Source organism: Fringilla coelebs (genome assembly GCF_963513975.1).
Source record: "Fringilla coelebs genome assembly, chromosome: 2".
Taxonomy (NCBI): domain Eukaryota; kingdom Metazoa; phylum Chordata; class Aves; order Passeriformes; family Fringillidae; genus Fringilla; species Fringilla coelebs.
The window spans coordinates 2,878,839-2,893,119 of record NC_140029.1 but is presented as its reverse complement, the minus strand read 5'-3'; the positions used below and the strand labels follow the sequence as shown (position 1 = coordinate 2,893,119).

The following is a 14,281-nucleotide window of genomic DNA, read 5'->3' as shown; positions in this document are numbered from 1 at the left end:
CAGAGCTTGAAGGTGTTTTTCCTGTTTTTTTTTCCATAATAGAAATATCAGGAGAGTAGAACTGAAGCTTTCCTAAAATCCCAACTATTGCTGCTCTTCTCCTTTATTGAACTCATTGCTAATTGTGGGCAGTAATTAAAGATCCCAATCAGCTTCTTCCACACCCCCTCCAATAAAACAAAACTCAGTGAAAACCCAGTGAATATTAATTTTTCCAAAATGGTCGTTGATCTACCAGCAGGTGTATTAATAGCTTCTACTATTGGACAGGATGCCAAGCAGATAAATATGGATACAAAATCTGACATAACTCAAATGTTAAATAGCATTTCAGAAGTGAAAGATTTTGCATCTCATTCCCCCAGGCAGCCACTTTCTGCTCCCTCCTGCATCTCAAAAATATGCTGCTCACATTGTCAGATAGCCAAATATTATTAACCTGAAAGCATCAACTTAATAAGTCTCATCCCATGAACAGAAAAAAAAAAACAAAACCCAAAAAACCAACAACTCAGAATAAAAATCAAAACCCACTTGCTACTCAGTGGGAGGATTTTACAGCACAGATGATTTTCTGTGCAGAACTGCAAGAAGGCCTGCAAAAGTTCATCGAAAATCAGAGCTGCAGGGAGCCTGGCATTGGCTGAGCCTCTTGTTGTGGCCAAGACATCAATAAACCCTCATTTAAATTTTAATTAAAGACCGTTGTTGTGTCCGATGAACTCGGAGCTTAAGGTGTTTAATGGTTCCCCTTAAAGAGATTTTTATAAAGGGCTTGATCAATCACATTAAATAATGACATGAACAAATGTTAGGTTGCCTAAATCCTCTCCCACTAAGAAAATGAAAGGGGATAAGATCTACTACCCAAGCCCATCACTTAAAATAGTAACAAAACCACCCCAGATATTCCTCCTCCCAGAGTTTGGGATTCAGAGATTCTTCTGCAAACCATGGAGCTCCTCTCTCCCCCAGCCCTCTTGCTGCTCTTTCAGGTGAAGCAGAGGACAAAAATATCAGCTCTGAACACGGGATATCTTTAGAAAAGCTGATTTCTTCAAGTTTTCTCTTCTAAAAATCAAGTTCCACCCACCCACGTGTGGCTTGTCCCAGCCCACCTAAAAGGAGGCAGCGTTACAAAACCGCCCGGGGCACCCAACTGAGCGGGGCTGTGCCTTCCCAAACTTCCAGGGATTTTGGAACTGGAATTGGGCTGAGGCTTCCTAAAAATTCCAGTGATTTTGGAACTGGAATTGGGCAGTTTCTTCCCAAAACTTCCAGGGATTTTGGAACTGGAATTGGGCTGCTGCTTCCTAAAAATTCCAGGGATTTTGGAACTGGAATTGAGCTGTTTCTTCCCAAAAATTCCAGGGATTTTGGAACTGGAATTGGGCTGAGGCTTCCCAAAAAATTCCAGGGACTTTGGAACTGGAATTGGGCTGTGCCTTCCCAAAAGCTCCAGTGATTTTGGAACTGGAATTGGGCTGTGCCTTCCCAAAAAATTCCAGTGATTTTGGAACTGGAATTGGGCTGTGCCTTCCCAAAAAATTCCAGGGATTTTGGAACTGGAATTGGGCTGCTGCTTCCCAAACTTCCAGGGATTTTGGAACTGGAATTGGGCTGTGCCTTCCCAAAACTTCCAGGGATTTTGGAACTGGAATTGAGCTGTTTCTTCCAAAAAATTCCAGGGATTTTGGAACTGGAATTGGGCTGCTGCTTCCTAAAATTTCCAGTGATTTTGGAACATTTGCTCGTGCTGCATTTCCAAGCATCCCTTCTCCCCAGCCTCTGCCTGGCAGGAACAATTGCTTTACCTGAGCTCTCTTTCATCTCCCCCTCTGCTGTCTTCAGCCACAAACCTCAAAACAACCCCCAGAATATCTGGTGGGTGACCCACAGATCTTGCTGTCAAAAAGCTCCCAATCCTGCCTTATTTCCTGGATTTTACAGCATGCCAAGCTGCCTGTTCACACTGGTTTGTCTTTAATCCTGGCGTCGCGAACGTTTCCACAGGAAAATGTGACATTTTTATATAAAGCTCCAAGTTGGGAAAGTTCAGCACGGAGCAAACCTTGGATGTTCAGCATTTTAAGGAGAGGAACAAAAGCCACCCAGACATGCAGAGTGGAATTAGGTGTGGAAGAAGTGGTGGAGTAGATCACACTTCTATTTTAATGAAACGTTCATCCCCCAGCTGTGACAGCACAAGTGTGCAGCAGGTACAAAGTGTCACAGAAAATGTTTCTTTTGCAGAATTCACCATTCCAAGGAAAGGATTTTTTTTCTCCCAGCCATGCCTTGGCATTAATTCCCATGAGTAGGAATTCAGCAGTGCCTTGTTTTGGTGTCAGTCCCATTGCACTGGGTGCTGAGAGAGGTGCAGATGTTGAGGGTGGTGGTTATTTTTCCATTAAAGATTGACTTTCCATGCACATTCTTTGAAGGATGCCATCTTGCAAGAGCATCTGCACAAAAAATGTTCAATCCTTTCTCAAGGCCAAATGAATTTCACAGAATCCCAGAATCTCAGAATGGTTTGGGTTGGGAGGGACCTCAAATCCCACCCAGTGCCACTCCTGCCATGGCAGGGACACCTCCCACTGTCCCAGGCTGCTCCCAGCCCCAGTGTCCAACCTGGCCTTGGGCACTGCCAGGGATCCAGGGGCAGCCCCAGCTGCTCTGGGCACCCTGTGCCAGGGCCTGCCCATCCTCACAGGGAAGGATTTTTTCCCAACATCCCACCTAAACCTGTAATTTTTCAGTCTGAAGCCATTCCCTGTGTGCTGTCCCTGCATCCCCTGGAAATTGTCTCTCTCCAGCTTTCCTGGGGCTCCTCCAGGCCCTGCAAGGCCACCCTGAGCTCAGCCCAAAGCTTCTCCTGTGCAGTGAGCAATGCCAGCTGTGCCAGCCTTTCCTGCCAGCAGAGCTGCTCCAGCCCTCTGCTCATCCTGGAGCCTCCTCTGGGCTCTCTGCAGCAGCTCCAGCTCCTCCAGGGCTGGGGCAGCTCTGCAGGTGGGCTCTCACCTGTGGGGGCACAGGGACATGATCCCAACCCCTTTCCTGTTGCTCATCTGCTTTGGATGCAGCCCAGGTCACATTTGCCTTTCTGGGATGCAAATGCACATTTCTGAGTTGGGCATTTTCTATTCTTCACTTCCTACTTGTATTTTATATGTGCCCAGTTCCCATCTTCTGCCTCCCCAGCAAGGAGTGGAGAGAGAGGAACCTGCTTCTGATCCATCCAGGATCCTCTCAGCTCCATCCAGGATTCTCTCAGCTCCATCCACATCCATCCAGGATCTTTTCAGCTCCATGCAGATCCATCTAGGATCCTCTCAGCTTCACCCAGGATCCTCTCAGGTCCATCCTGATCCACTCAGGATCCTCTCAGCTCTATCCAAATCCATCCAAGATCCTCTCAGCTCCATCCAAATCCATCCAGGATCCTCTCAGCTCCACCCAGGTCCACCCAGGGTCTTCTCATCTCCATCCAGATGCAGCCAGGATCATCTTAGCTCCATCCAGATCCAGCCAGCATCTTCTCAGCTCCATGTAGATCCATCCAGGATCCTCTCACCTCCATCCACATCCGGCCAGTGTCCTGTCAGCTCTATCCAGGATCCTCTCAGCTCCATCCAGATCTATCCAGGGTCCTCTCAGCTCCATCCAGGATCCTCTCAGCTCCATCCAGATCCATCCAGGATCTTCTCAGCTCTATCCAAATCTATCCAGGGTCTCTCAGCTCCATCCACATCCACCCAGGATCCTCTCAGCTCTATCCAGATCCATCCAGGATCGTCTTAGCTCCATCCTGATCCACTCAGGATCCTTTCAGCTCCATCCACATCCATCCAGGGTCTCTCAGCTCCATCCTGATCCACTCAGGAACCTCTCAGCTCTATCCAAATCCATCCAGGGTCTCTCAGCTCCAGCCTGATCCACTCAGGATCCTCTCAGCTCTATCCAGATCCACCCAGGATCCTCTCAGCTCTATCCAGGATCCTCTCAGCTCCATCCTGATCCACTCAGGATCCTCTCAGCTCCATCCAGGATCTTCTCAGCTCCATCCTGATCCACCCAGGATCCTCTCAGCTCTATCCAGATCCATCCAGGATCCTCTCAGCTCCATCCTGATCCACTCAGGATCCTCTCAGCTCTATCCAAATTCATCCAGGATCCTCTCAGCTCTATCCAGGATCCTCTCAGCTCCATCCTGATCCACTCAGGATCGTCTCAGCTCCATCCCCATCCCCCCAGGGTTCCCTCAGCCCCTCAGCTCCCCCTGCTCACTGACAGACCCCACAGGACCCTTCTCCAGGGAGGCAGCAGTTGCAATCAGAGCCTTGCTGCCTCTTCCCGGATATTTTCATGGAATTGTGGAGCAGGATGCCCGTGAACCATGGCAGGGGAGAGCATCCCACCTGCAGGATTGGGGAGAAAGCCCTTGGGTTGTAACAGTGTGATTTTAGAAGGTCAGGACAGCTCTTCTCCTCACTCAATGCTTTGGAAAATGGAGCTGCAGCTTCTTTTGACCAAAATTCCCTTTAATCCCCCCGTGGTGGGAACCCAGAAGGAAAAATAAAGCTCTTGTGTGGTGCTGATCTGAAATCTGGGGAAGCTCTGGATCCATAAATGCATCCCAAGAGCCAAACACAGAGCAGGGCACAAAATCCTGGAATTTCATGTTCCAGATCTGGAACCAGTTCCTCTCTCTCTGGTCAGACATTATTGGATTTAGTAATTTTCCCAAATTTAGGTGACAGAAAAATGTAATCATGGCCCATTGGGAAAAGATCAGCTGAAAAACAACATCAAAATTCAGACACATCAGGATTTGCTGGGCACAGCCTGAGTATGAGGCTAAATTGAGGTAAAATATTGGCTGAATTGTAAATTTATGGTAAAATTGCATTTTTTGGGTAAAATTACCATCTCTATACAAGCAGTTTATTGAGAATACTTTGGTACATTTTGCTGAAAGTGGCAGCACATTTGAGGCTGGATCAGACAAACCCTCCTGCCTCAGCAGGTACCACTTGTCAGAAAGCAAAGAATTAGACACAAATTACCCAGTATTTAATTCCTGATAGGAGAAACAGTAACCAAGCAAATCAAGCATTTCTAATTCAGCGTTTTTCCACTGGAAAATATCATTTCACTGGCATTGAAATCTCCTGCTGGGGGAAAAAATGCATTTTAACAGTTTGCAAAGGACTAAAGCATGCCCATTTTTTTTCTTATTTAGGTGTTGCATTACACAATATATCACATTTGAAGAAGTCAGGATGAAACCAGAATTCTTTGACCGATTCAAGTTAGATTTTGTTTAGAATTTAACTTAATATAAACTTCTTTTTTTTTTTTTTGATGCCTGTTATTTGTTTTAGCAAGACATAGAATTCAGGGCATCAAAAAGTTCAACTGAAATTATGGCTTCAATCTCCCTTGCATATTCATCTCTGTGCAAATGGGAGCTGATAATCTGCGTGTTCTCCTGCAGAGCTGTGATTTTCTTACAGGGTGGGGTGGTCAGAGCAGCTGCTCCAGCCCACTCACTCCATGGCAATTTGGATTTTCTGGATTGAGCTGGTCCCTGCTCCCTCCCCAGCTACCACAGAGACCCCCCAGCAGCATTCACAGATGGTGGCAGCAAATAAAATCTCAAATGTGGTGACCTCCTCCCGAGTGAGAAAGGTGAAAATAGAAATATCAAATTACACAAATCGTTTGTAGGGGAAAAAAAAAAAAAAAACACACCAGTTTTAATGTTATAAAAGGAAAAAGAAAACAAACAAAACCCAGCAAAAGTTAACTCCTTGTATTCTAATAATGATAGAAAACATCTGTCCTCAGTCCCTTCCTCTCCCACTCAGCTCACAACCCCACAACACAAAGGTTCCACACCAGACATGCTGAAGCAAAGATATTTAAAATATTTAAGAGGCTCCCAGGCACCTGTCCCGTTTTTACATTTCTCAGGATAAGATAAACAACCAATTTCCAGGTGTGCTCTGAACAAAGTTATCAGCACCTCTGGGAATTCCCCTTTGCTACCTCTGAATTATTTATATATATTTTTATATATATATATACATAATCTATCTATCTATCTATCTATCTATCTACATATATATATATATAAAATCTATTTTATATATATATATATAAAAAATAGATATAATTTCATTTTTTATGTATATATATATATAATATATATATTTGTGGGTTGTTTACTCAAATAAACAGAACTACCATAGCTTTATTGTCAGCTCTACCTAAATTCTATGATTTTATGCTTCCAGCTTTAAAATGCTGCAGTGAATTCAGGGTCCAACACATTTTTTCTTCCTCCTTTGTAGCTCGATTCAAGAGGACCAATTAACTCCCATGGAATGTTTCTGACACCGACTTGGTGGCACTCTGGAAATTTTATTCCAAATTTCTGTCTCTTTTTCCTTTCTTTTTTTTTTTTTTTCCTTCTCTTGAGGCAATCATTTTCACACCAGGGAGAGCTGTTTAGTACAAATTTGACAGCAAAAAAAAAAATATTCTAGAGGAGGAAGGAGGAAGAGAATCCACTGCCAGCACATCTCCTGCTTTTCCATCTCGCAGCAGTGAAACAGAGCCAGGAAAGCAAAGCTGGGGAATTTGCCAAAGCCCACACAGGGTCTGCAGGAGAAGAGGGGCATCGAGCAGGGGGTCTTGACTCCAAGCTTTTGGCTTGTTTTTGATAGCCCACGCTGCTTTCTTCTCCTCCTGAGCACCCAAAAATAGCCCAAAAAAAGTGACAAATCCTTCAGCAAACAGATTGGAGTGCAAAAGGTCAGCGGGGTCCTGGGTAGGGTCCTGGAAATCCACCTGGGTGGAGCTGCAGAAGAGGTGCAGGTTCATCCAATCCCCTCAGTTTTGGGGTCATTGGAGAGGGATTTCTCTGCAGAGGGACCTCTCACACCAGCCTGGAGGGACGGGACACAGGGAAGGGCTCCCACTGCCAGAGGGATGGAGGGATGGGTGTGGGGACCCAGGACATTCCTCTGGCTGCCCTGGGTGATTCCAGACCCTGGCAGGGGCTCAGAGACCTTGGGATGGAGTCACAGACCCCTGTGCCTTCCATTTTAACCCATGGAAACAATTACCAACTTTGTGTGAAGATTTGCAAGCCACAAGGGTTTGAGTAGAATGACAGTAAATTTGTCACAAGTAGAAAAGTAAAATTTTGAAGTTTTTAGAATGCAGGTTCAGGAGGCAAGATGGAGGAATCTGGGTGTGTCCAATCTTTCTCCTTCTTCTTCTTGTCCTCCATCTTCTGCTGGGATGGTGGCACTTTTAAATTAGTTTAGAGTAGAGACAGACTGCCAAACATAAGTGATAAGCATTGAAAAGTGATTGTAAATAAAGTACACATAGTTTTTAGTATAAAGAAATAACACTGCCCTGAGGGTGGTCAGAGTACCTCACAGACCTCAGTGAGTCACAAAGACAAGGTATTAAAGAAGAGCAAATAAACAACCTTGAGAATGAGAGCCAAAGAATCCCATCTTCTTCTTTGGTCTTGAAGCCAAGAAAGAGAAACTTTCTAACACCTCAGAGTCATCTCAACACCAAAGACCTCGTCAGATGGGATGTTGGGAATGAGGAATTGTTCCCTGGCAGGGTAGGCAGGGGCTGGGATGGAATTCCATCCCTGGATCCCTGGCAGTGCCCAAGGCCAGGCTGGACGCTGAGGTTTAGAGCAGCCTGGCCTAAGAGAAGATCCCCACCCATGGCAGGGGTTGGAACTGGAAGGGCTTTGATGTCCCTTCCAGCCCAAACCAATCTGAGATTCTTTGGTCACTGGGATGAAGCAGAATTCTCCCATCTTCTCCGCCCTGCCCCAGACAAGGTTCAAAACTCAGCTCTAAGGCCACAGGTCAGGGCTTCTGCTGCTCCCTGAGAGCCACAGCTCCATCAGCAGGATGCAGGAATTTACCTCAAGGGGTTGAGAACTTCCTCCACGTTTAGTTTTAGTTTTAAAGGGTTCTGTCTTGGTTTGAAAAGCCAGGTGTCTGCTAAGGAAGGCAAGATCTTCTCCTGAAATGGAAAACATAAACCGCCTCCCTATGAATTATTATAATTTTGAAATTGAGGGGCTTTCAGGCAAAAATATGGGAGTAGGAATAACAGTTTTTTACTAGGGAAAAAATAAAAATAAAAATGCAATAGTACAAAAAAAAAAACCACTGTCCCCTGTGTGTCAGGGTGGGGGCACAGCCCCATCCCAGGGGGGCTCAGCCCTCCTGCAGTGCCAGCTGTGGCTCTGCTGCAGCAGGATCCTGCACAAGGGGGGAGTTTTCCTCTGCAGCTCCAGGGCTGCTGGAGATGGGCCTGCTCTCCCTCTGGGAATGCAGGGCAGCAGAAAGCTGCTCCTCTGGGAATGCAGGGGGCAAAGGCTGCTGTGCTGTTCCAGGGCAGATTGTATCCAGGTAGGAATGTGTGAAATCTCAGATTGTATCCAGGTAGGAATGTGTGAAATCTCAGATTGTATCCAGGTAGGAATGTGTGAAATCCCAGATTGTATCCAGGTAGGAATGCTTGGCTCCTGCCCTGGGCGCAGCATCTCCCCATGGGATGATGGAATTTGATCAGCCCTGCAGGGACACTCACTGGCCATGGACAGCAGAGATCTCCTGCAGGGAGGATGGGCTGTGGGAGAGAGAAAGGAAAAACTGTCCAGGGAACAGCAGAGAACTGCCCAGCTCTGACAGATGGAGATAGAACACACAGCCCAGCCACACCTTTCAACCTGAGACAGGTTCTCATTATCCAAATTAACCTTTTGACAAAGCAAATCAAAACCTCTGCAGGGATACCTCAGCAAAGGATGCTGTGGATACAGAGAGAGTGAAAGGAATTCAACAGGAGCATCACAGGAAGCCTCAGCTCCCAAGTGGAGACCCCAGAGCAAAGTTTGTCCTCCTGCACGAGGGAAACCCCACTCAGCCCAAAAGTGGGGACACCCCTGTGCTCCATGCACAATTTGCTGCTGGGTTTTACTCCAGGCTGAACTGAGAAGCAGAATTCCCACAAAATTATTGAACACAGCCACTCTTGTGAGACACCCCAGATGATTTAGTGCAGCAGGAATTCTGCCTGGTCCTGCCAAGTGCCAGCAGCAAATTGCTGGACCTGAAATCTCTGTGACTGCCAGGGAGGTGCTGCCAGTCGTGGGCCATAATTCTTGGCTCCTCATTTCACTGAGAGCCCTTTTTTCATCCCCGAAATGGAATTTGAAAAGAAAAGGTGCTGTTGTAAAAAAGGCCTATCTTGAGTCAAACAAAAGCTGAATGAGGTTGCCACTGTGTGGAAGTGACAGGGCTGGAAAATCTCTGTATTTCAGCCCAAACATGGGTTTGATACCTTGGTTCTGAAGCAAGCTTTTCCTCCTGATTGTTTTAGAGCATTTTATTTTCAATGGCTCCCATCCCAAAGGGAAACACTGCATGGTTCAAGTGCCTGACACAACATTTTGTTGTCTAAGCCACCATGAAATGTTCAATTTCTTGTAGAATCAACGATCTTTTTTGGTCCCATTTAAAAGCAAACCAATAAAAATTTTTAATAATAGTAAATAATAATAAAACAACAAAAAGCCAGGGTAGCTTGGCTGCCCAAAATTAAAACTCTCCTTCACCAAATCCCCATAATTTAATTTCACTGACTTGAAAAATCCTGACTTCCATTCTATCACTGAAAGTGTTCCATCCAGCTGGGGAAAAGGAACAGGAATTAAATCATTGATGAATGGGAGCCTCAATTAAAAATGGAGATCAACATTTTGGAGGAGGGATTGTTTTTAATGAGCTATAACTTTCACATAGTCCAATTAATCTTCTTGATTTCTGCAGAAAATTGTCCCTCCTCTTTCCCACCAGGCAGAACAATTTTTCCTAACCAAAGCAGCAGGATCTCTGAGTGCTTGCTTTCCTTTAATGAAAATTCCAAATTTCCAACTCTCTCCCATATTGAATTTCAGCAGTACAGGGATTAGGAGCAGATGACTTTCAGGAATGGCACCTTCCTTTGGGAAAACCCATCCAGGGCTCTCTGGTCAGATCAGGGAATCAGAGAAATATGAAATAATTTAGGTTGGAAAAGAACTTTCAGATCTTCAAGCCCAACCATCAACCAGCACCACCTCCATGCTCAGCACTGAACAGCGTCCTCAGGGGCCACATCCACACAGGTTTTGGGTATTTCCAGCTGTGGTGACTGGAACACCTCCCTGGGCAGTTCCAAGGCCTGAGCCCCCTTTCCATGGGCAAATTCCTGCTGCTGTCCCAGCTGAGCCTGCCCTGGCCCAGCCTGAGGCCGTTCCCTCTGCTCCTGTCCCTGTTCCCTGGGAGCAGAGCCCGACCCCCCGGCTGTCCCCTCCTGGCAGGGACTTGTGCAGAGCCACAAGGGCCCCCTGAGCCTCCTTTGCTCCAGGCTCAGCCCCTTCCCAGCTCCCTCAGGAATTCTCCAGCCCCTGCCCAGCTCCCTCAGGAATTCTCCAGCCCCTTCCCAGCTCCGTTCCCTGCCCTGGACACGCTCCAGCCCCTCCAGGGCTCTCCTGCAGGAGCAGAACTGGACCCAGCCCTGGAGGGACCCCAGCACAGAGGGACAATCCCTGCCCTGCTCCTGCTGCACACACAATTCCTCACCCAGCCCAGCTGCCAGTGCCCTCCTGTCCCCCTGGGCACCCCTGGGCTCGTGTCCAGCCCCTGTCAGCAGCACCCCCAGGGCCTTTTCCAGCTCTCCAGCCCCTCTGCCCAGCCTGAGCTCCAGGGGTTGATATATTCCATATATACTGTTCAGCTTGGGAGTACAATGCTAATAATGTGCAGTAATCAAAGCTGGCATCACTTTTGGCCTCTTAAATTCACTTCTCCTGATATTTTTGCCTGGGAATCGGGGTTTCCCATATTTCCTGAGCAGCTGGGTTTTCCCTTTCCACTCCTGAGCATCCATGTTTTATTGCAGTGCTTCCTTGAACTGTGGGTCTGGGAGGGAGCAGGGTCCAAGTCACAGGTCCCTGCCATTCCCAGGGATTTCTTCACCCTGAGGATGATCTGGAATGTGAACTGAGCTTGGATCAGCTCCTCTCTTTTTGCCTCTGGACAAAGCATGGCCTTTTTCTGCCCTGTTGGGGTGAGGTCCAGCAGAGCTGTGAGGAGAAGGTAACGAAGAAATTAACCCCAGTTATCCCGATTTCCCACCAGACACTATCCCAACATCCTTCAGGAGTTTTATTGATATTTTTGTGTTGCTCACCAGCCCAACTCTCAGGTCAGGGTGACTAAAAAGTGACTCCCACCTTTAGGGGAGCCAAGGGTGATGCCCTGTGAGGCTGACCCAGAGCAGAGGCTGGGCAGAGCTCCAGAATAAAGCAGGGATTTATCCAAAGGATCTCCTGCATGGACCCACCTGGGGCAGCACCAGAGCCCAGCCAGGGCTGCACCCAAGATGACCCAAAATGGCCCCAAAATGCCCGGCCGGGCACGGGGTCTCTCCCTGGGATCAGCTCTGCTCCATTTGCACCTTGCAGTTCATTGTCCCATCCCAGCTTTAGCCCCTGCAGTCCCACCCTGCTTGTTTTTCTCTCTCCAGCCCACGGGGTTTGTGCTCCTGGCTGAGATTTGGCTCATTTGTCCTTGGTGCCCTGTCACCATCACATTTTCTGAACAATTCCTTTGCCCAGGATTTCTCTCCTGGGAAGTTGAGAAGCCTCAGAGAAAAGGAAAACAATATTATCTCATTTGCTTCTCCTGGGTTTTGCTGCTTTGGAACGTGGTTGGAGATTGTTTATCCAACATGTGAATTGTTTTTACTTACTGGCCAGTCAGGGCCAAGCTGTGTCAGACTCTGGAGAGAGTCACGAGTTTTCATTATTATCTTTTAGCTTTCTGCCTGTGTCCTTTCTGTGTTCTTTAGTATAGTTTACTATAGCGTTACATCATATCATATCATATCATATCATATCATATCATATCATATCATATCATATCATATCATATCAAATAATACATTAGCCTTCTGAGAACATGGAGTCAGATTCAGCATTCCTCCCAACAATGGGGACCCAGAAAATACCACTGTCCCCAGCTGGAGCAGGAATTGTTTTGTCTCCCTGCTCTGTGCACAGAGCTCACCATCCCCTGATGTGAAGCCCAGACCCACACACTAAAGCAGCACAGAACCTGAAAAATAGAAAAGCTCAAAGCTGAGGCATTAAGGGAACCCTTGGGTCATGGGATCAGGGTGGGCTCCAGCACAGGGAAGCTTTGATGACAATTCCTGTGCTGAGCGTGGCAGTGGGTTTGTGACAGCCAGGGGACAGAGGATGGCACAGTGTCCCATTGCACCTGAGACCCACAGCAGGTGAGTTGGTGAAACACAGGCAGAAGAGCAATGTTAATTAAAGAAATCATTATTAAAATCTTTGCTGGCAGGCTGAGCCCTTCTTATTCAGCACATGCAGAGGAGGAAAGCGCGTCAGTTTGCGCTCCCCGAACCTGCTGTGTGAGCTCCACCTCGTGTGGTGTCAAACCTCATTCTGTCCTTCTTACAGACAGAAAATAAAATAAATAAATAAATAAAGCCTTGGGGAAGCCGTGGGTCCTGATTACAGCACTTGTTCCTTCTCTGTTGCTGCAGGGATGACCTGCCAGGCTCGCAGCTCCTACATCACCAGTGAGATCCTCTGGGGCTATCGCTTCACCCCCGTGCTCACGCTGGAGGACGGCTTCTATGAGGTTGACTACAACAGTTTTCACGAAACCTACGAGACCAACACCCCCGTTTACAGTGCCAAAGAGCTGGCAGAGATGGCCAGCCGAGCAGAACTGCCCCTGACCTGGTCTGTTTCCAGCAAGCTGGACCAACACGCCGAGCTGGAAACGGAGGAGGAGGAGAAGAACCAAGAAGACCAAAACGAGAGAAACGGAGACGTGGCCAACTTGGAGAATGAGTCCAAAGTGTAGAACCAGAGGAGAAATCGAGGCCACCTCCTTTGTCTCCTCCCTCTCTGCTCCCTGTTTCTTTCTGCGACACGCCTTTAATTTTTTCTTCTCTTCCTGTTATTGGTAACTCATGGAAAATAAACGCTTCAGATGAGAAATCCCAAGTTCAACCCAAGAGATTCCCAGACTAAGCCAAGGCGTGGGTTAAAGCTGCAGCACCCATCAGGGATGGTGGAATCCCCCCCTGGCAGTGACTGGTGGCCCCTCTCCAGTGCAGACCTCCAGGTTTTTCCACATCAGCCACACAAAACCCAATCCCTGAACGCAAAGGAAATGGATGCAAGGGATGTTAAAGGAAAGACTAATTAATGCCCATCAGAGCAATGGGCCTTGACTGAGTTTTTATGTATTTCAGGACAGTTTCACAGACTGGGTGACAGTGGAATGGGCCTTGCAGCTTTAAGAGGAAGGTGAGCAGAGGGACCTGCAATCCCCCACGACCCTGTACATATGCCTTATGTAACTATTTCTCTCTACATTTAGTAATAAACGCCGCATGTACAAAAGTACTGTAGTAAAGAACTTCTAAATAATGTACACAGCTGTGTAATTAATGTAGGTTTAGAAACAGAGCTCTAGAAATATTGGGATGCAAAAACTAACTACCCATCGAGTAGGCATTTCTCTTCAAATACTTGCAGTGTAAAATTGATTTTAATTTATTTTTCTTTCCCCTCCCCTCTACGACTCTTCTAGTGCATAACATTTTCTTCAGTGTACCAGACTGGCAGCTATTTAGAGTACCTCAGTGTTGGCCAAACAGATTGTTTCACTCACTCTAAAAAGCCATAAGTCTGGGAGAGGGCAGGGTAGAGAATTGTACTCCTGACATACTGTGAAAATGTTTACAAATAAGGCAAAACCCTTCCTGGTTACTCTTTTCTGGGGGCAGTTCAACTGAAAAATTGAGGCTGTGGCAAACTCATGGCTAACCAGAATTTCCTGTGTACCCTTCAGAGAACAAGCATGTGTCATGTGGAGGTGTTATCCTTAACGTGCAATATCCAGGGAATCTGCTCCCGTGGGATTTCAGTGGAGTGGTTTGCTACACACAAAAGAAACCCCACACACAAGCCATTGAAAAATGAATGTTGCACCTCAGCCAGTAGATTTTAGCTCCTTCAGCTGGGAAAGAAACAGCTGGATTTCGTGTGGAGCTGGAATCCATGGAATTTGCGATTTGCTGGCGCTGAGGGCACGGGGGGCACGACATCCCTTGGGGTGTCCTTCCGTCGGGATTCCCA

General features: G+C 47.0%; 1 protein-coding gene across 1 annotated transcript in view; it reads left to right on the top strand.

Moving 5' to 3' along the window:
- Positions 1-12,998, top strand: part of KCNJ6 (potassium inwardly rectifying channel subfamily J member 6) — a gene marked incomplete at both ends in the record, with an annotated part of 113,651 nt that extends 100,653 nt beyond the window's left edge. Inside the window, one exon of the mRNA XM_084226022.1 lies at positions 12,673-12,998. Within this exon, the coding sequence (XP_084082148.1) occupies positions 12,673-12,998 (326 nt within the window). The remainder of the gene's footprint in view (positions 1-12,672) is intronic.
- Positions 12,999-14,281: the final 1,283 nt, after the last annotated feature.